Below are 23,055 nucleotides of genomic sequence, written 5' to 3' on the forward strand. Positions count from 1 at the left end.
CGTAGCCCGTTTTGCCATGTGTGCCAAAGGATATGCTTCCACCCCAAAAACCAACGTACTCTATATTTAGCACACAGCGCCACCAAATCGGGAAGGGGACATAGTTCACCATCAGCAGTTCCCTTCCCTCCAAATCTGTGTAAGACACGTCCATCAGCAGCAAAGGCCTGCACATTGTCATTGCGTCGGTCTGTCACAAATATGTCCCGATTTATTTATGCATCCACCATCGACCCACGGTGTGGTGTTTATGATACAGGCTTTGCAGCAAAACTTCCCTTTTTATACAAATGTTTCTACCCACATATGTAAGTATATTGAAAGGTAATTACAAATCCAATATTGTCTAAAGTATATCTACGGAATTCTATTTGTATACAAAGGCCTTAAGCGTAGACAATATACAATCACAAGTATGGAGTATCTATGTAAAATGCTTAGAATCAATTTTAAAGCTTTTGAACAATGCAATTTTTTGTAGCGATAAAACCGAGCGCACACGTTGCTTTGGGTCCACCTCCAATAGACGTTTTAGCACATCTTTAGCCTCGTGTGGGAGTTCATCAACTTCGGGAGGTAAACAATTTTGTGAAGCGAGTATTTGTTGTTTTCGCTCTTGAATCAAAAAGTTGTTTGTTTCGTCCTCTTTAGAAATTGTTGTTGGAAGAGTTGTGATATGGTCTACACTATCCATTTTCAGGTACGTTGAAGGCAAAGTGATATCCAGGAATATCCGAATGTCGGGACTCGTTTGAATGAGCATTTGGCAGACAAGAATGCCCAGTGACCACCAATCAGCTGCATGTCCGGGTGCCATATATTGAAAAGTGCCGCATATAGTTCTGGTAGTAGCCCCTAAACGCAGCCACTTGCTTAATCCAAAATCGGTTAATTTTCAGCGGTCACCAATGTGTTTTCCGGCTTAACATCACGATAAATTACACCAACATTGTGTAGAAAATCAATAGCCAGTGGGATTTCCGCTAAATATAGCCTTACAAGATCCAAAGATAAATGTGTTATTTTAGAGAAGAGTTCACCGTTCGGCACATATTCTGAAAGTATATGCAAATTACGACGATTTTGCCACGAGTCCACTTGTTGTACAATGAACGGATGATGTCCGCACAACTTTTGAATATCCGATTCGTCTTTTATTTGTTGTACGCTATTCTCCTCAATTATTCTTGACTTCTTTAACACTTTGAGCGCATAAACGAGTGCAGAATGTGGTGGTGGTTGTTGTATTGCTTGGCCGGTGTTTTGTTTTTGTGCTACATTTATCAATGATTGTTGTTGTTGCTGTTGTAGTTCTTGTGTGTAATGCTTATTAATTACTTTGAAGACAACGCCGAACGCGCCCTTAGCCACCAAACGTACAATGCGGATTTGTTCGTTGCGACTGGTCTCCTTAAAATGTGAGCTGAATATGGCATTGGTAAGTGGCTTATGCCATTGTGTTTTGGAGCGACGCTGCTGTGCTGACGTTAAACTTCTTCGTGATGCCTTATTGCGATTGTGAAATGAATTTCTATTAGCACCGCCAGAAAAGCTTCAATTCAAACGACCACTCAAACTACCAAAACTTCAAGCGGATGCCTGTCTTATCCGTTGTGTTCTATTAGCGTTAGCAGCTGATCGCCCCTCACTTTTGTTTTGTATAGCTTCAAATTTCCTATTTATATTTGCACTCTTACTTTGCGTCTGATGTAAGCTCGTTATTTTGGAATTAGGGCTTCCACCATTTAATTGATGCTGTTGTTTTTCCACTGCTTTTTGTGCCCGCTCAATCAATGACCGTTTTGCGATACTGCCCTTCTGCAGCCGTTGCTTGGAGGTTGTTGTGGCCAGCTCATTCCTGGATGCACTAACACTATTTCCCATTAAAATTTTCGTCTAAAATTCATTTAATTTCGATTTGTTTTGCTTTCACCGTATTTTGTTTTCTACCGTCTATGAGCTTTGCATTCTTTTTGGAACTTTCTATAAATTACTCGCTCATGAATACTCGCTGTAACTGTTTCGTCGTTTATTTTCACTTTGAGATAAGAAAAAAAAAAATAAAAAATTTGTTGTGAAAAAACACATTTGCTACTGAAGAAAAATAATTTTTATAATGCGCTTTTATGCGCGCACACTTAGAGGCCACGTTTTTCGTTTAATTTTTCATTTTTCAGCTTCTCTTAATGTTTTTATTCTGTTATTTAAATTAGAATGGCCCAATCCTCTTTTCTTTCCGCGAATATTTTTTTTACATCACGTTCCATTGCTGCCCCTATCATTAAAATGCTTGGATCAATACGCTTCTTAGAAGCCAGTTCACATATCCGTGCTTCGGATTGGACACACATTTGTTGAAACGGACATGCACTAAGCAATTGCTCAAGGCCTTTGCCACAAATTTTTTTTGGCAGCTCGTCGTTTAGCTGCCCTCCCGCTAATTGTGGCACTGTCTTGGTTAACAATTCTAAGATTCGCAAAGCGCCACATTTCTCAATTCTGTGGAAGATTGATTGCCAAGGTTTAGTAGAGGGCGATTTAACGTCATTCTTGCACGCCCGACACATCCAATCAAGATACTGGTCAGCTGAGTTCATTTTAGCCGTCTGATTTTTTGTAGCTTAGGCATCTTCAATATTGAAAAATTAGCAAATGATTGTACTACGGCCACGCGCCGTAGTAAAAAAGAATGAAACAACGGAAAAAATCTTTCGATTAGTCCCGTTTGTTTCAATTCTGAGAAATTTACATTCTATACACGGGCGTGTATGAATGTGCACAATTTTTTTGTCTTTGCGGCTGGTAAATATCTACCAGTGCATGGACTTTTGTAAAGGCAAAATGTTGGGGCACTGAAAATGGTAGTAGAAGTTTCGTGAAAACGATAACTACGGTTTATATTGGTACCAAAAAATTCCCAATTTTATCGTAAAACAAACAAATCACAAAATAAATCACATCCCAAAACGTCTACCTACCACAACAATTTTCCAAGGTACCAAAATTACTGCCGCCAAATAACCAAGTTCAGCATGTTATCGTTTACGTAAAACTTCTTATTGTCGTTCAAATTATGCAAAAAAAAAAAACGGAGAAAAATAGCGCAGAAAATATTCGCGTACTCAGTCAGTATATTTCTCCACTCAAAAATTTATTTCCTGTTTAAGTTCTTCACAAATTTTTTCAAAATTTATTGATTTGGTCAGTATCGCCCCCTAATGGTAGTTGGGTGGGCTCTGCAATTCAATACTTTAAAATTATCGCAGAGTACGTTTTCAGTGCGAAAATACTGAAATATTGGTAGAATCTAGGTTTTGGTAGCAGTAGTAGTAGAAAATGAAAAATGGGCCTAAAAGGTTGGTCAAAGTACCAATGCGGTAAAGTCCGTGCACTGACTGTCCATATACTTATACCAACGTATGTACATATATATGCCTAGTTTATATGTGCATTATATTAGGGATGCATAAAAAGATGCAAACGGGTACCCACAAACCCGAGTCTGAGAAACCGGTAACAGAGCCAAATACCCTTCGGGAACCGCGCCTTTTGATAAAGGCCATCAATAAAACATGACTACAAGCGTACTTGGGGAAAAGTTGAAGAAATAAGTGAAGGGCAATACAAAAAAAAAAAAATAATTCATTCTACAAATTTTTCTCTTCGTCCAAAACGAAGATTTTTTATTTTTTTCGTTACATCGCATACAATTTGCTGTCCAAACATTTTTTTGTGGGGCGGGCAGGGAAGTTGTTGAGTTTTAGCACCAACAACACAAATAACAGCGAATCAAAAGAACCCACGCTCTACACTTTCTACCCGGTTCGGTACCAGAAGGTGCGAACCGAAAATCGTAAATGCTAATTTTTCTGCAGCATTAGTGTGCCCGTGGCTAACTAAAACGCTACCGGGTGACACAAAATAAACAAAGTAAGGCACTAAAGACCCAGGCACATAACGTGCGGGGAAGGAGGCCATGCACATAATGCGCGCCACATATGAATATATTTTTTTATGCAGCGACAGATGTTTCCCCTTATGAGCGCTACTAAAATTTCCCAAATCTCAACAATACAATTAGGGACCACTCGCCCCTGCACTCCGACAAGGACCCGACCTACTCAAACCCATTGCATTCCTTTCAGAAAATGGGTCGTTTTGCCGCCTTGAAACGGAATGCCGCCGCGCACGCAGTGCGTTATTCATCTGAATGCCGAGTGTGTCTTGGGCGACACCCTATCCGCTTATGCCCCATCTTTCGGGCAAAAAAGCCAGAAGAGCGCCTCTATGTGGCGATACGCGGAAGCTACTGCGGAAATTGTCTGGCCCCTGATCACCGCTCTAACGCGTGCCCAAGCCAAGGGCGATGCAAACGGTGCGGCGAGAAGCACCACACGATGCTACACATCGCCTCGATCGACGAGGAGGAGCAGCTACTCCGAGAAGCCCGCTCCAAGCCATGGAGCGTCCAAGTGGAAGAGGAGCTAGATTCACCCCGAGAGCGGATAGACGACTCGATCTCTTTATATGCGTCGGACGTTGGAACGGAGACTGGACCTCTTCGTCCACCCCGAAACCACGATGCCAGCCGGACCGGAGCGGAGACGCGGTCTCTTCGCCCGACCATACCACCAACAGCCAAGTCATTTCGACCTCGATTGCAGCATGAGATGAAGCGGCTCCAACAAGGGACAGCGACAGCACAGCGCCAAACATATAACGGCCGAGCGGAGACCCGGTCTCTTCGCCGGCAACCCAGGAACCCCCAACGGAGACGATCTTCGCGCGACCGCAGAGCGGAGACAAGGCCTCTTCGCCTGCAACAACGACATCACACCCATCATCAACCACGAGATCGCAGTCACGGATCCAACCCGCTGCAGCTCACCACCGTGTCCGCCTTCCGGGCAGGGCTCCTAGCCCCGCATTCAGCTGCCACCGCCACCATGATACCGACGGTAGCGATCACCCCCACCGCGGTCGTGAAAATAGAAGCAGGGGGCGGCTACACCTCGTCCGCGCCTTAATCGATGGATGCTCCCCCACCACAATGATTGCGGATGAGCTCGCCCAGGAGCTCCAACTTCCTACCAGCAACATTGGCGGGCAAGCAGGATGTCTGCTGCGTATCCGAGGAAGACACGGACAAAACAAAAGAATTGCGACCCATGCTGCGGTCGTATCAAATTTTCGGCGCATGACACCCACAACCAGCATCGACAGTGCCATCGCAGCCCCGTACGCACATCTCCGTCTGGCGGATCCGCAGTTCCATGCATCCGCGCCGATCCGCCTCATCCTAGGAACAGATGTATATGCGGAAATAATATTACCAGGGATTCTGCCCACCACGTTTGGCCCTTTGCTGGCTCAGAGTACCATCTTCGGTTGGGTACTCTCGGGCACAACCAAGGCCTAACATCAAAATATTCGGTAACGACCGAAACAAATGAATTTTTTATACTTTGTTATTTTTATTGAATTTTGGTGTACACAGTTGCAACAGACTTGCATTGTGAATTCGTACCAGCGAAAAATCGTTCGATTCCTCCATTACCATACCTACGTGTAAAATAATAGCTGACAGGGAGAACGGCAGTCGCGAATGGCCAGATAAGGGAATAAAGGTTTGTGTTTCTTTTGCTCGCCGTTATTAAATTGAAGTGCCATGAATTGTACATTTGTTTCAAATCAGCTTTCTTTTAAATTTGTCTACCGAAAATCCGACTACATATTAATATTCATTTCTAAAATCAAGTTTATAGATTAAATTCAAGCCACCAGCTACGCAGGCATTTTAAAATATGTAAATAAAGCAATATACCACTGGTGAGCTAATGATTTAGGTAATCGAACAGCGATTGAACAGGTGCTCGAAGCTGTTTACTATTGTGAACATTTCTATCAAACCTTCGCCACTTGTATGAATTCACAATGGAGGTATGCGTTTAAAATCTTGTATCATTATAATAAGCTATTTTTTATTAAATTTTCTTCATACAAAATTCACAAGCATAGAATTTCCAATGAATTTGTAATTAACGGCAAGAAATATGAACACGTATATCTTCTTACTTCTTTTCGCTATCCCTAGCTCTAGGCAAGCCTGGCTTAGGCCTTGAATCATAACGGGAAAAGTGCCGAATGACAGAGGCATCAGCAACCAAGCTCACCCATTGCGCAAACCATCTTGCGTGCCGCCAAGCCGGCGGACTAAACAGCGTTTATGTTAAGTTAGATATAATTAGCTATAAGTTTTTATTTTTTTTCTTCTCTTCTTCACGGTCGGTGATCCTTGGCGGACTGTGATGTTGCGTACCGCAAGGGGGGCGGCATGTTTAGGCCCAAGGCCTAACTTTTACTTGATTGACGGCGCCCCTCCCTAACGTTTTAATAAGATTTCCAGCCACCCACACTCACGCCGCATTTGTGTGCATGCATGCACATGCATGCGTTTCATACGCATGCATGTGTGTGTGCAGGTTGTCAGCACCCATGCACGTATATGTGGGGGCTGTTGTGTGTGTGGCTTTTTTCCCCTCCTTAATACCAGAGGACCTTTTCGCGGCTTAGCGGTTGTCCTCAACGGCACAACCGGTCTCTTTCTCGATCAACCGCCAAGCAGTTCACATCGCCCAGGATCATCACCGCCAGCATTTTGTACGTTAAGGTAACATTATACCTATTGTATATTTTTCTTTTCACTTTGGAATTAAACATTATTTTATAACGAGGAATTCCTCTTTTGCGTTCTTCTTTATTTATTCCGAGTGACCCATCCATTCCGAGATCGACCCGTGTGCGCCTACCCACTGCCGGTTTCAGACGCACCCAGGCCGAACAGCATGTTTTTTACTTTGTTGGAACGCACCAGATTCCAATCAACACAGTACTGTCTTGTTCCTTCTTAATGATACATGTTGATAAATGTTCCACCATCCTTAAGCGAGATAGTTCCTGTTTTTTATCGAAGGAATAAAATGCCGGCAAATTAAATTAGCTTGTATCTCTTAAATTAGATAGGCAAGTATTGCATTACGTATAGTGGCAAAAGTACATTCAAGACTGATGCAGCTATACAAGTCATTGTAGTGCGCGCACCAGATAAGAAAAGGATTATTTTTAGCAAAGTTTCGTCGACAAAGGGGTAAATAGAAAGGAACGTAGTGTCTGGATACTCTAGGGGGAACCGCAAAAAACAAGCGGCTGAGGAGGTCCGCGGAATCAATTTCTCCAATAATGAGCTTATGGATGAACAATACCCCCAGTAATATTCTCCGATTTTCCAGAGTGGGTAAGTTAATAAGAAAAAGTCTACTTCTGTATGGAGGAAGGTGGAGACTTGAGTCCCAATTAAGGCCGCGCAATGCAAATATCAAAAATTGCTTTTGAACTGATTCAAGACGCTTTATATGCTTTTGAGAAACAGGGGACCAAACGCATGAGCAATACTCGAGTATTGGACGAACCAGCGATGTGTAAAGAACCTTAGTGAGGGACGGATCATCGAACTCTTTACCCCATCTTTTAACAAATCCAAGTAAACCCAACGCTTTGTTGGCTATAGATGAAATATGCATGTTAAAATTCAATTTCGGATCAAAAAGGACACCTAGATCATTTGCAATAGATATACGCTCCAAAGGCATACCATCTATTACATAAGATTTCAATGCTGGCTTCACTCGGTGAAATGTCATATGCTTACATTTAGAGCAATTTAAAGCTAATAAATTTGTTGTGCACCAACATTGGAACGAGTCCAAGTCGGCCTGAAGAAGATCCAAGGAACTCAAATCGGTAGGACAGTAAGTGTAGCAAAGTTTTACATCATCCGCATACATTATAGTATGGGAATATAATATTGTCTGTGGCAAGTCATTAATGAAAAGGGCAAAGAGCAAAGGGCCTAGATGACTTCTCTGGGGTACGCCGGAGGAAACTCCGAACGATTCCGACAGATTGCACTTGAACAGGACTTTTTGGGTCCGGTTAGAAAGATAGCTTTTCAGCCACATTAATAGGTGAAACGGAAAGCCCAGTAAATCAAGCTTATGAATAAGCAACTCGTGGTTGACGGTATCAAATGCTTTGCTGAAGTCCGTGTAGATGACATCCGTTTGCTTGTTCGCTAAAAATCCTTCCATAACTATAGAGGTGAATACAAGCAAATTTGTAGTGGTTGACCTTTGACGAATAAAACCGTGTTGGCATGGAGATAAAAGACTAGAACACTGATATTGCAGTTGATTGGTGACAATCTGTTCAAAGACTTTAGGAATGACTGAAAGTTTAGCAATACCCCTGTAGTTTTCAACTTTTGACCTACTACTTTTTTATGCAGGGGTATAATAAAAGACTGTTTCCAAAGTGCCGGGAATGACGCAGATCCCAAATAATTTTAAAATAGGCTCATACATGTTTTCGGCGCAGTACCTAAGCACGCAACTAGGAACACCGTCCGGTCCCGGAGAAAATGTGGGCTTCAAAGATTGAAGACTCTGAAGAACAATATTACCATCAATAGCAGGATTCCTAATGTAATTCGAGCTATCTAAGCGATAGGGATATTGACTAGAATGAAAACCACTGGATGAATACGTGGACTTAAAGAACTCAGAAAATAGTTCAGCAACGTCGTCATCAGTGGAAGTTTTTTACCTCCAAAGGTTAATGAGGAAGGATACCCAGAAGTTTTCCGCTTTGAATTTACGAAACTGTAAAACTTTTTTGGATTTCTAAAAAATTGGGCTTTACAACAACTCAAGTAATTTTTATAACAAAGCTGATTAAGACGATGAAATTTAGAACGATCTGCTAGATATTTAGAGAGGTCTGCAGATGCTCCAGATTTCTTGAACCTCTTATAAAGCCTAGATTTGATGTTATTAAGTCTGATAAGTTGCCTTGAAAACCAAGGGGGCTTATTCGAACATAGGGTATAGCGAGTAGGAATGCAGGTATCAAAGAAGCTATAAAGCGTACTGTAAAATATAGAGATAGCCGAATCGACATCAGTGCAAGCATAGAGATCCGACCAATCATGGGAAGCCAACAGATCATTGAGCATAATGAAATTCGTTTTGTAGAAGCATCTAGATCGGGGACGAGACTGTACTTGAATCCTACGGGGTAGGCTGATATCAAGTGATATCTCTAGCGTAGGGTGAAGGGGGTCTTCTGGAAGGGATAAAGGTGGTATTTGCGTAAGGGCAGTACCCACCGAGCCATCCACAAATACCAGGATTTTATTTCCACTATTTGGAACATTGTTAATCTGTAAAAGAGATGAGTCTAACAAGCAATTAAGAAACTCATGTTGAGCAGTGGGAGTTAAAAAGTTTGAATCACTTATATTAACCCAACTAACTGTTGGTAAGTTAAAGTCACCAACAACAACAAGTCGATCGTTATCTCCCAACTGCGAATGCAAATCACAGATGGCCGAGCTATGACTAGCATAAACATCCATATCCGAACGAGGTGGTATATACGAACAGCAAACAATTACGCTATAGCTACCGAATGAAAGCCTAACTGCTATGAATTCGATATGAGAGATATTGTCCAGCGAAATCAACTCAGACGATAGGTTAGATTCAACAGCAATAAGGACACCTCCCGCTCTAGAGATGCGATCACGCCGATAAACAGCATATTTATTTGAAAAAACCTCAGAATTGTAATTATCAGGCTTTAGCCAGGTCTCCGTAAAAGCTACAACTTGTGCAGAAAAGTTGAAAGAATTAAGGAAGAATGGAGCAAGTTTTGATCGTAAACCACGAACATTTTGATAATTAATGAGAAGACGGGACAGATCAGCAATTACCTTTGTGTTGTTATTACTGTGTTCGTCATACCGTTTTTTGGCTGTAATAAAACAGGTTCGGCCCTCGCCTTTCTCGTGAACAAGTGAACCACAGTATGCTTGGGCCAAAAAGAGGAATCAAGTACCTTATCGAAATATTCATCTGAAAGGGATATTTTAAATGAGGAGATGTCTCTCTCATATTTAAAGTTAAATTTATACACATTGATGTTACTAGTGGGTGCAACACCAAGTTTAGAGCAAACGTAATGAGCAATGTCATTTTCGGTAAGCGAGGCGTGTAATCGGGACACAAATACAGCCCTACGAGGTGGCACGGCAGTCACCTGCAAAGGAGTAGCGGATAGCGCACCAGAGAGCTGGGAAGGTGCGGCCGTTATAGCGTTGGTTATCGAGCCCGTACTATTTTTTTCAGGTACACTTGTATCGCTAGCAACAACCCCAGTATCGGTAACTGTTATTGTTGGAGCTAAAGATACCGGTGGAGGTGTAGGATGAATTGGGGAGTCCAGCGAAATCAACATTGGTGACGTAGAACAAACAGCCGCAAAGGTACCACTATTAGTTCGTGCATCGTTTAATTTGCCAGAGATCGTCTCACTGGAAGTCTCGACACAACCTTGTGGAGATTCTTGTGGAGATTCCTGAGCTGCATTGTTCATAACGTCTTTGGTTAGCCTGTTCGTCTTAGTCAACGCGGTTGAAGGGACATTCGTAGGAGGACAGCTTTGCCCCTGACTCGAAGACAAGTTGGAGTCATTGTTGGGCATACATTTCTTTCGTAAATTGTAAATTTGATAAATTTATCAAATTCTTGTTCATCATTGGATAGTTTTTCGTAGCGTGAATGTGTGAAATGCTCATCGCCGCTGCGTTTCTTGAATTCGCGTGACTATAGATTACTTAGAGAAATAAAAGAAAAAGTAAATTATACAAGAAAATGTATTAACTTTTGTACTGCTTACTTACATGTAAAACCGTAACGATATTTTAAATATATTTTCAATAGTATACTAAAACTCTGTGCTATGACGATTTAGCATGCAAAGAAAGAATATCCTTTTCACATACGTGGTATGCTTGCGATAAATGTATTCAATTTATTTCGCTTGTAATAAATCTTCTTGAAGGTCTTCCATGATGCTTGCAATGCATTTGCTGTTATGTGATTTTGTTGTGCATGTACAAAACGATAGAATTTATGACGCATCAGTTGAATATGGCGAAACTGTGGTGATTTGAGTATGGCTTTGCCTTGTTTTTTCAAAGCCTCCTTAAGGATTTAATAAGATTTGATAATCGAACCAAACTCGCCATCCATCAAAAAGAAATAATGTCTCAAACTACGCAAATCCTCAAGTATTTGCAGTTCTTCGAGAAACAGGCGCATCACTTCATTGTTAACCAAACCCAAATGTGTAGTCATCGGTAGTATTACAGATTTTTGCAGGAATTCCGTGAGCGTTATAACGCTCATGCTATTGACTTTCAATTGTTGTAAAGATTCGCGTGATTTTTTTGCTGCAACAATCATTGGTGTATGCGACATATTCAAACGTATGTATGTATATATGTATATCCAAATTGAGATTGAGATGCGCGCTATCAGCGAGAGCCGGTTTATTGTATTCAGCGAATTGCAAGTTGTAAGTTCGCTTTCAGGTAACGTATTGAGATTTATATCAGGTTGAATGATTTTAGTATTGCCACTTGAGCATATTCGTGTGCAAGTACGCGCTTCTTGTTGCGTTGTGCCTCAGTGAGCGCTGCAAAGTAAGAAAAAAGGATGTAAGGTATGTGGGCGATAAAAAGAACATCAAATGCAAACACGTACGCTTCTCTTTTGTAACAGCAGCGTGGGAACCAATGATTATAGGTGCTCGACCAATAGCAAATGTTGTGCTACTTATATTTGAAGTCAATGTTTGTGCGTGTGTAGCTGTATTAATAGTCATTTTGGTGCTACTGATATTTTTCGTCATTCCACCTGTGGGCGGCCCATTTGAATTAAGCACGTCAGAGGCGCTGCGCTTCAAAAATGGGGTTTTGGATGCGTTCGCTAACAGCCTTGTACTGCTATCTGAGCGCGCATGCAGCAGGCTCTTCAAATAAAACTAATGTCCTATCCGATTCTGGCTCCATTGGCTCATTCACATGCTTAGCTGCTGTCGTTTGGTCACAAATTGCTTGAAACTCATTTTCATTCTCTTCGAATTTTTGCACAAATTCATCTGCATCTGCAAAATGAAAAAAAGTGAATAAAACAAGATTAAGTATAAAGAAACAGCTCATTACCTTTCTTTTGCGTTAAATATCAGAAAACGAACTTTATTTGTTGATTTTCTTTTTTCCCAGCATGTTGTTTGTTTTTTGTTTTTGACGTAAAAAATAGTGTCATATCTTTTCGTACATCACTTTTGACAGCAGAAATTGAAAGACCGATTGACAGTTCATGTTCCAGTGGCAACAACAAAATACACTGGAGGGTTACATTTTTGCTAATGCTTCTACCTGGTAATTGTACCATGCTTTAGACCATTGTCATTTAAAAAACCTTCTATATTTCTTTTATACGTTCCTCGCTTATTCCAGTCAATGTTAAAATCTCCTGCTATCATTATAAGCTTTTTAATTTCCAAATTTAGTAAAATTTCAACTTCAGTCCTGCACTTAAAATTCGGGTCGCACATCTCGATAGCTTAATCAAACGACGCGTATTTTCGTCAAGATTCAGAATCCGAAAGCAGAAATTATATTTTTTATCTCGTTGAAAAGTTATTCGCGGAAAATCCGTCGGTACTATTGTCGCTTTTCTCGTTGATGCAATTAAACAAACGAAAACATATGAAGGTTGTGAATAGTGTTGCCAGCTCCGCAACAATATCTTTATATCTTGGTAGAAAATTATGCGGTGGTGGCACGTCGACATAAATGAAACAAACATACACTATCAATGTATTTTGTTTTTGTAAAACTCTTTGAATAATTTGTGGTCTAATATTATTTGGGGTGTTGACATTGCTCAAGTTTATAATCAGATTCAGATGTAAGCGTAAAATTGCTTTGTTAAAAGCATCGAGTTGAAAATCTCAATGTGCCGCGGTCTTTATATTGAGATCGATGTATCGCTTCCATCTTTGTATATGAATATATGTCAAATGACAACATTGTACGAGATAAACAAATTTTTTCAATGGAAAATACGTTTTTTGGATTTAATACATCAATTCCTGTGAGTAAAGACTTATATTTTTGGTAATTGTGCAGTTTAGGGGCCCACCCTAAAATTGGGCCTTTTTTTTGAGTGAGGTATCAAAAGACGCGTATTCACGTCTAGATCAAGAACCCTAAAGCGGAAGCTAACTTTTTACACCCGTTCAAAAGATATTAACGAAAAACCGAAAAAAGACCCGCGGGTACTTCCGAAACCGAGGATGGTAAAAAATTACCCTGGGTGGGTCCAACACCGTTCTTTGTGACAGCATGACTGCTAATACGCGTCAAAAAATATCGAGAGAGGTGTCAAAAGACGCGTATTAATCTCGAGAACAAGGCGATTTTCATGTGGTTGTTGTAATGTTGTTGTACTCACCAAAAAAAGCCAAAAAACAACCAGGACCACGGATCCGACGTGGTAATAGTCTAGTTGAGGGGTCGACTGCTAATACGCTACCAAAAATATCGAGTGAGTTGCCAAAAGACGCGTATTAATCTCGAAAACAATAACACGGTTATACCACACACCGGGACTTGGCATGGCGTAGCCCAGGGTTATTTTGTATAAGCGCGGGCGAAGGCCGCCAACGCAAAAAGGTGTTCTGCGCAAAAAATACTATGGATCCCACCCCCGGTTTCGGAGGTACCCGTAGGTCTTTTTTTCGGTTTTTCGTTAATATCTTTTGAACGAGTTAAAATTTTTATTTTCCGCCTCCGGATTATTAATACTGATGTCAAGACGCGTCTTATTAACGGAAAACCCAAAAAAGACCCGCGGGTACCTCCGAAACCGGGGGTGGAATCCATTGTATTTTTTGCGCAGAACACCTTTCTAAATAATAAAATTTTTTTTTCCGCCTTCGGATTTTTGTTCTCGAGACTAATACGCGTATTTTGAAACTCTCTCGATATTTTTGGTAGCTTATTAGCAGTCGACACATCAACTAGACTTTTACCGGGGATTTTCCCGACCAAGGACTGCCATTTCAGTGTAACCCCATTTAATTTGTTGCGTCCCTCCCACAAATTGTCATTCTCCCAGCAGCTCCTTTCAGCGGGACTGCTCCATATTCTCTTGCTCAGGGAAGGTGTCGCACCCAATCCGGGTCCGTCTCCTGACACCGGTCCTGAGAAATGGGTTTGCTGCATCTGCCGGAAAACAATCTTTTTAGGACGGTCATACTCTTGTCAGTGTGTCTCGTATAAGGGATGGTTGAATCGGACAGGTTCTGGGCTAGACCCCAAAACCAGACGTCCACGTAACTTCTATAAATCTTTTGTGGCTCCTTGCTGTTCACGCCCTAGGACGTCCCGTAGTCTGCGCCTTAGCGTCCCCCCTCGCGCCCCACGGCGCCACCAACTCTCGCGGCTGCCTCCACTCATACCTGCAATCTCCTTAGTAGAGTCGGGAGCGATGCTGAGCATCAGCCCCTACCCCCATCTTCTCCCCCCTGTTGTTGTTGTTGTAGCGATAAGGTTGCTCTCCGAAGGCTTTGGGGAGTGCTATCGATGTGATGGTCCTTTGCCGGATACAACACCATTAAGGTGCTAGCCCGACCATCTCGGGAACGATTTATGTGACCACATTAAACCTTCAGGCCATCCCCTCCCTCCCCAACCCCAAGTTCCATGAGGAGCTTAGGGTCGCCAGAGCCTCGTCTTTTAGTGAAACAGGATTCGCCGCGGATAGGTGAGGTTGACAATTGGGTTTGGAGAAGCTATATATTGCGCTGGCAACCTGAAGGGTTGCGCTACACAGCACCTTGAATCTGGTATTTTAGTCGCCTCTTACGTCAGGCATACCTACCGCGGGTATATTCTAACCCCCTAACCCGCTGGGGGTCTTCTTCCCCCCTGTTGTTGTTGTTGTTGTTGTAGCAACGCTCGCCCCACCTAATAGCCGCGACCGATCACAAATTGTCATCAATATCCTCTAACGGGAGTCCAAGGAAACTTGCCGTTTCAACAGGGGTGGACCATAAGGAAAGGGGTGTTAGAGGCGTTGGGTCCACATTACAATTAAAGAGATGGTTGGTGTCATGTGGGGACACATTGCAAACGGGGCATACATTTTGTATGTCGGGGTTGATTCTGGATAGGTAAGAGTTTAACCTGTTACAGTATCCAGAATGAAGTTGAGCAAGAGTGACACGCGTTTCCCTGGGGAGTATGCGTTCCTCTTCCGCGAGTTCTGGATATTTTTCTTCAAGTACTGGATTCACCGGGCAATTCCCGACATAAAGGTCCGACGCCTGTCTATGGAGTTCACCAAGGACCTGCTTGTGTTTTTTCGCTTCATACGGCTGGATTCTCAGGTGCCGTATTTCCTCAAAATGCTTACGGAGATGACTCCTTAGGCCCCTAGGCGGTGCTGGTTCGTCAATCAGATGTCTGTTGGGATGCCCAGGTTTCTGGGTATTCAACAGAAACTGTTTGGTCAGCATCTCATTTCTCTCCCTGATGGGGAGTATTCTCGCCGCATAATGCAGATGGTGTTCTGGGGACATTAGAAGACAGCCCATGGCGATTCTGAGAGCAGTATTTTGGCAGGCCTGTAGTTTCTTCCAGTGGGTAGTTTTTAGGCTTGGTGACCATATGGGTGACGCGTAGCACGTAATCGGCTGGCTAATTGCTTTGTATGTGGTCATGAGCGTTTCTTTATCTTTTCCCCAGGTACTGCCAGCAAGAGATTTGAAGATTTTATTACGGCTCTGAAGTCTCGGAACAATTGCGGTTGCGTGCGCACCAAAATGTAGATCCTGATCAAACGTCACACCCAAGATTTTGGGGTGTAGGACAGTCGGTAGCGTAGTGCCATCGACGTGGATGTTCAATATGGTCGACATTTGGGGCGTCCATGTTGTAAATAAGGTCGCGGAAGATTTAGTCGGTGACAATGCCAGGTTTCGCGAGGGGTTGTAATGTTGTTGTACTCACCAAAAAAAGCCAAAAAACAACCAGGACCACGGATCCGACGTGGTAATAGTCTAGTTGAGGGGTCGACTGTTAATACGCTACCAAAAATATCGAGTGAGGTGCCAAAAGACGCGTATTAATCTCGAAAACAATAACACGGTTATACCACACACCGAAGAAGACAGCCCGTGGCGATTCTGAGAGCAGTATTTTGGCAGACCTGTAGTGTCTTCCAGTGGGTAGTTTTTAGGCTTGGTGACCATATGGGTGACGCGTAGCACGTAATCGGCTGGCTAATTGCTTTGTATGTGGTCATGAGCGTTTCTTTATCTTTTCCCCAGGTACTGCCAGCAAGGGATTTGAGGATTTTATTACGGCTCTGAATTCTCGGAACAATTGCGGTTGCGTGCGCACCAAAATGTAGATCCTGATCAAACGTCACACCCAAGATTTTGGGGTGTAGGACAGTCGGTAGCGTAGTGCCATCGACGTGGATGTTCAATATGGTCGACATTTGGGGCGTCCATGTTGTAAATAAGGTCGCGGAAGATTTAGTCGGTGACAATGCCAGGTTTCGCGAGGCGAAAAAACTGGAGAGATCAGGAGATAGCCGTTTATTTTATTGCATAGCTCATCGATCTCTGGGCCTGGGCCTGTGGCCATTATTGTGCAGTCATCGGCGTAGGAAACGATTGTGACTCCTTCCGGTGGTGAAGGTAGCTTAGATATGTAGAAATTAAACAAAAGTGGGGATAGGACACCACCCTGTGGCACTCCCTGTTTAGTTCTCCTTGGTTTTGATGTTTCGTTTCTGAATTGCACCGATGCCTGCCGACCACCCAGATAATTTGCGGTCCACCTTTTAAGACATGGGGGAAGGGTAGACCCTTCCAGGTCTTGCAGTAACGAGCCATGGTTGACCGTATCAAAGGCTTTTGATAGGTCTAGCGCTACGAGTACTGTTCTATGGTGGGGGTATTGATTCACACCGCAATTTATCTGGGTGCTAATGACATTTAGCGCGGAGGTAGTGCTATGGAGTTTTCTGAAGCCATGCTGATGAGGGGCTAGCTGCAAATGTGCTTGGAAATAAGGGAGCAAAATGGCTTCAAGCGTCTTTGCCACTGGCGATAGGAGAGATATCGGACGATATGACTCACCTATGTTAGCTGGTTTCCCAGGCTTTAGTAGCGGGACCACCTTGGCCATTTTCCATTTCTCGGGTATGACAAAGGTGGAAAGAGACAGGTTGAAGACATGCGCTAAATATTTGAAACCCTTTTTCCATAGGTTTTTAAGCATCGGCATGGCTATGCCGTCTGGGCCCACTGCTTTGGATGGTTTAGCGCGACCAATGGCGTCCTCAACCTCTCTAGCGGTGATGGTGACTGGTGACGCGCTGAATTTGTGTTTATGTGCGTGTCTATTGGCTCTCCTTCTATCTTTGTCAACCGTAGGATGCATTATATATTGTCGGCAGAAAGCGCTCGCGCATTTTTTCGCATCCGACAGCACCTTATCGCCAAAGGCGAAGGAAACTTTGTCTTTGTGCTTAGTCGGATACGATAGGGACTTTACGGTGGACCAAAGTTTACCTACACCGGTAGAGAGGTTACAACCTCTTAGGTGCTCTTCCCATTTCGCCCGCTTGTGTTCGTCCACAAACAATCTGATGCGTTGGTTTATATCCCTTATTTGGGGGTCGCCTGGATCAAGCTGTCTTATAAGGTCGCGTTCCCTCGCTAAGCTCGCGGCCTCCGCCGGGAAGTGGGGCCGGATTTCGGGAATTCTCCCGGCGGGATGAAATGTGCCGAGGCGGATTCAATGACCTTACGGAAGGCACGCTCCCCTTGGCGGGCATCAGTCGGGATAGGGAGGGCAGCAAAGCTGCTGTCTGTTGCAGATTTATATTCTTCCCACTTTCCTTTTTTGAAGTTTATGAAAGTGCGTTTTTCGGTGACGATGAAGTCGGCGGTACGCTCGAACGAAATAAGTATGGGCAGGTGGTCGGATGCCAATGTTACCATCGGCTGCCAGTTGACGCAGTTTACGAGTTCTGCGCTCACGATTGAGATATCTGGCGAGCTATGACAACTTCCTACCATACATGTGGGGGCGTCTCCGTTTATTGTGCAGAACGTCGTTTCTTCTATTTGATCCGCCAACATCTCACCCCTACTGTCCGCCCGCAAGTTTGAATGCCATAGGTCGTGATGGGCATTGAAATCGCCTAAGGTAATGCGATTGTTGCCAGTGAGTAAGGCCTCGATATTAGGGCGGTATCCACTGGGCAACAGGTGACAGGAGGGATGTAGATGTTGATGATTTCTAGATTTGCATCGCCTGACCGAACAGACAGGCCTTGACGTTCTAAGACATTGTCCCTGCGGTCGATGCCAGGATCAAATATATAATATTGCACATAGTGGTGTATAATAAACGCGAGGCCGCCTCCATTTCCGCTCTCGCGGTCTTTCCTGTGGACATTATACCCAGAGCAGGTCTGCAATGCTGTGAGTTTAGTCTCTTGAATCGCAGCAATGCGGATGTTGTGCTTCATGATCGACTATCACCGTAATCTTCCCAGGTAGTCCATTACAGTTTAACTGCAGAATTCTGAAGTGCATGAGGGGTGACGCCGCCACTCTAGGGGTAAGTGACGGGTGACTACGCCTAGGTTGTGGAAGGCCAGGACGCAATTGCTGTTGTGGCCTTGGGACTGGGCGCCCTTGGGCAAGCATTGGGGTACCCGGATGATTTGGGTTTGCGACCTGGCAACATGGCGCAATGAAACCCGTCGAGGGGCTGCCGTCGCGGAGACCAGAACATTTAGGAAAGTGGCACCACCCAAGGCAGGAGCTGCATTGAGCGGATGTCGCAAACCTATATATTCTGTGCTGGCAGACGGTGCAAACGGAGGTAGGGATTAAGAGTCTGTTTCCCTGACCTGCATGATTGCTGCCAGAAAAGAGGGGGGGGGGGGGGGGGGGGAGAAGAAGACGGGGGCAGGGGCTGATGCTCAGCATTGCTACCAGTTCTACTACGAAGGTAGTAGTTATGAGTGGTATCAGCTGTTTGAGTTGTTGGCGCCGTGGGGCGCGAGCAGCAGCGGGTACTTGTTGTGGCTTGCTGAGCAGCGAGGCTGCTGGAAGGTAGTGGGGGGGGGGGCGCTTAGGCGTAGACTACGGGACGCCCTTGGGCGTGAGCAGCAAGGAGCCACAAAATATTTATAAAAGTTACGTGGACGTCGGGTTTTGGGATCAAGCCCAGAACAACCTGTCCGATGCAACCATCCCTTGCACGAGAAACACTGAACAGAGTATGACCGTCCTAAAAAGATTCTTTTCTGGCAAATGCAGCAAAACCATTTCTCAGGACCGGGGTCAGGAGACGGACCCGGATTGGGTTCGATACCTTCCCGGAGTAAGAGAATATATAGCAGTCCTGCTGCAAGGAGCTACTGGGAGGATGACAATTTGTGGGAAGGACGAAACAAATTAAATGGGGTCACACTGAAATGACAGTCCTTGGTCAGGAAAAATTCCGAGGCGCTCCGGTACATAGAACCGACTACCTTGGGGAGCGCTTCTTCCCCCCTCTTTTCCCGCAGCAATTGTTTAGGTCAAGGAAACAGACTTTTAGTCCCTACCTCCCTTTGCACCGTTTGCCAGCACAGAATATATACGTTTGCGACATCCGCCCAATGCAGTGCTGTATAACTGACTGTTGGGGTAAGGCGGAGGTGGCATTTGGCATGCTGGCAAGCCCCTGCTAGCTCGTCGGGTGGGGTGAGTTTTTGCTCACCCGCCTTACCTACAGTTATACAAACAAAAAAATGGGGTTCATGCCTGAATGTATGAGAATGTATGGAAGAAAAGGTCCGTCCGTGTTAGGTGGAGTCATCCCTCCCACTCTGCGTAACACCTTGACGCAGCCTTGGACGTCGCTGTGACTCCTAAATTTAGCAACGTCCCCTTAGTCTGACATTTGTCTGTCCGTTACGGTCCCATGTCCCTAGCCTGTCTAGTCTGTCACAGTCGCCTCACACCCACGTCCCCTACATTGCACTCGTGCAACACCCACACCAATTAAATTCTCACCTAGCCTATCATGTTGTTAGAATTTCAACCCATAAAATCAGATGAACAGAAAAGTGGGTAATTTTCCACGGAGGGTTTAACAGACATTTTATTCAAAAATAAACTAAAACTACTTAAACTTAAGAGTGACAGAAAAATTCAAAAGAAAATTTTAAATACAGGGGGTATTTAATAAATTATCTTATGTCTACCATAAAAAAAGGAAATTCTACAGCAAAAAATATCGAACTATTCTGATACTATGAATTCAAATAAGTATATATATATGCAAATAGATATGTATATGTATGGGCATAAATACCGTGGATCAGGGAAATTAAATCAACTTCTCAACAAAGAAAACAAGTAAGGAAGGCTAAGTTCAGGTGTAACCGAACATTACATACTCAGTTGAGAGCTATGGAGACAAAATAAGGAAAATCACCATGTAGGAAAATGAACCTAGGGTAACCCTGGAATGTGGTTGTATGACATGTGTATCAAATGGAAGGTATTAAAGAGTATTTTAAGAGAGAGTAGGCCATAGTTCTATGGATGGACGCCATTTAGGGATATCGCCATAAAGGTGGACCAGGGCTGACTCTAGAATTTGTTTGTACGATATGGGTATCAAATGAAAGGTGTTACTGAGCATTTTACGAGGGAGCGGGCCTTAGGTCTATCGGTGGACGCCTTTTCGAGATATCGCCATTAAGGTGAGCCAGGGGTGACTCTAGAATGTGTTTGTACGATATGGGTATCAAATGAAAGGTGGTAATGAGTATTTTAAAAGGGAATGGGCTTTAGTTCTATAGGTGAACGTCTTTTCGAGAAATCGCCACAAAGGTGGACCAGGGGTGACTCTAGAATATGTTTGTACGATATGGGTATCAAATGAAAGGTGTTAATGAGTATTTTCAAAGGGAATGATCCTTAGTTCCATAGGCGGACGTCGTTTCGAGATATCGCCATAAAGGTGGACCAGGGGTGACTCTAGAATGTGTTTGTACGATATGGGAATCAAATGAAAGGTGCTACTGAGCATTTTAAGAGGGAGTGGGCATTAGATCTATAGGTGGACGCCTTTTCGAAATATCGCCATTAGGGTGGGCCAGGGGTGACTCTAGAATGTGTTTGTACGATATGGGTATCAAATGAAAGGTGGTAATGAGTATTTTAAAAGGGAGTAATCCTTAGTTCTATAGGTGGAAGCCTTTTCGAGATATCGCCATAAAGGTGGACCAAGGGTGACTCTAAAATGTTTGTAGGATATGTGTATCAAACGAAAGGTGTTACTGAGCATTTTAAGAGGGAGTGGGCATTAGGTCTATAGGTGGACGCCTTTTCGAGATATCGCCATTAGGGTGGGCCAGGGGTGACTCTAGAATGTGTTTGTACGATATGGGTATCAAACGAAAGGTGTTATTGAGTATTTTAAGAGGGAGTGGGCATTAGGTCTATAGGTGGACGGCTTTTCGAGATATCGCCATTAGGGTGGGCCAGGGGTGACTCTAGAATGTTTGTACGATATGGGTATCAAACGAAAGGTGTTACTGAGCATTTTAAGAGGGAGTGGGCATTAGGTCTATAGGTGGACGCCTTTTCGAGATATCGCCATTAGGGTAGGCAGGGGTGACTCTAGAATGTGTTTGTACGATATGGGTATCAAATGAAAGGTGGTAATGAGTATTTTAAAAGGGAGTAATACTTAGTTCTATAGGTGGACGCCTTTTCGAGATAACGCCATAAAGGTGGACCAAGGGTGACTCTAGAATGTTTGTACGATATGGGTATCAAATGAAAGGTGTTACTGAGCATTTTAAGAGGGAGTGGGCATTAGGTCTATAGGATGACACCTTTTCGAGATATCGCCATTAGGGTGGGCCAGGGGTGACTCTAGAATGTTTGTACGATATGGGTATCAAACGAAAGGTGTTACTGAGCATTTTAAGAGGGAGTGGGCATTAGGTCTATAGGTGGACGCCTTTTTGAGATATCGCCATTAGGGTGGGCCAGGGGTGACTCTAGAATGTTTGTACGATATGGGTAAATAACGAAATGTGTTACTGAGCATTTTAAGAGGGAGTGGGCATTAGGTCTATAGGTGGACGCCTTTTCGAGATATCGCCATTAGGGTGGGCCAGGGGTGACTCTAGAATGTGTTTGTACGATATGGATATCAAATTAAAGGTATTAATGAGGGTTTTAAAAGCGAGTGGCCCTTAGATGTATATGTGAAGGCGTTTTCGCGATATCGACCAAAATGTGGACCAGGTGATCCAGAAAATCATGTCGGGTACTGCTAATTTATTTATATATGCAATACCACTAACAGTATTCCTGCCAAGATTCCAAGGGCTGTTGATTTGGCCTTGTAGAACTTTTTCATTTTCTTCTACTTAATATGGTAGGTGTCACACCCATTTTACAAAGTTTTTTCCAAAGTTATATTTTGCGTCAATAAACCAATCCAATTACCATGTTTCATCCCTTTTTTCGTATTAGGTATAGAATTATGGCATTTTTTTCATTTTTCGTAATTTTCGATATCGATAAAGTGGGCGTGGTTATGGTCGGATTTCGGCCATTTTTTATACCAATATAAAGTGAGTTCAGATAAGTACGTGGACTAAGTTTAGTAAAGATATATCTGTTTTTGCTCAAGTTATTGTGTTAACGGCCGAGCGGAAGGCCAGACGGTTGACTGTGTATAAAAACTGGGCGTGGCTTCCACCGATTTCGCCCATTTTCACAGAAAACAGTTACCGTCATAGAATCTATGCCCCTACCAAATTTGAGAAGGATTGGTAAATTTTTGTTCGACTTATGGCATTAAAATTATTCTAGACAAATTAAATGAAAAAGGGCGGAGCCACGCCCATTTTGAAATTTTCTTTTATTTTTGTATTTTGTTGCAACATATCATTACTGGAGTTGAATGTTGACATAATTTACTTATATACTGTAAAGATATTAACTTTTCTTTTAAAATTTGAATTAAAAAAATTTTTTTTT

At 43.3% G+C, this 23,055-nt stretch overlaps 1 protein-coding gene and 1 pseudogene across 4 annotated transcripts in view; one reads left to right on the forward strand and one right to left on the reverse strand.

The window, feature by feature from the left end:
- Window positions 1–208: 208 nt before the first annotated feature.
- LOC137241663 (serine/threonine-protein kinase S6KL-like) lies at window positions 209–1,922 on the reverse strand (annotated as a pseudogene).
- Window positions 1,923–12,909: 10,987 nt separating this feature from the next.
- Window positions 12,910–23,055, forward strand: part of Patr-1 (Protein associated with topo II related - 1) — a 308,440-nt gene continuing 298,294 nt past the window's right edge. For all 4 annotated transcript variants that reach the window (XR_010948786.1, XM_067760228.1, XM_067760230.1 and 1 more), the window contains exon 1: window positions 12,910–13,061. Coding sequence is in view for 3 of the 4 variants with exons in the window: in XM_067760228.1 (XP_067616329.1) it covers window positions 12,981–13,061 (81 nt within the window). In the remaining variant the exon portion in view is untranslated. The remainder of the gene's footprint in view (window positions 13,062–23,055) is intronic.

Source organism: Eurosta solidaginis, chromosome 1 (assembly GCF_040869045.1).
Source record: "Eurosta solidaginis isolate ZX-2024a chromosome 1, ASM4086904v1, whole genome shotgun sequence".
Lineage (NCBI taxonomy): Eukaryota > Metazoa > Arthropoda > Insecta > Diptera > Tephritidae > Eurosta > Eurosta solidaginis.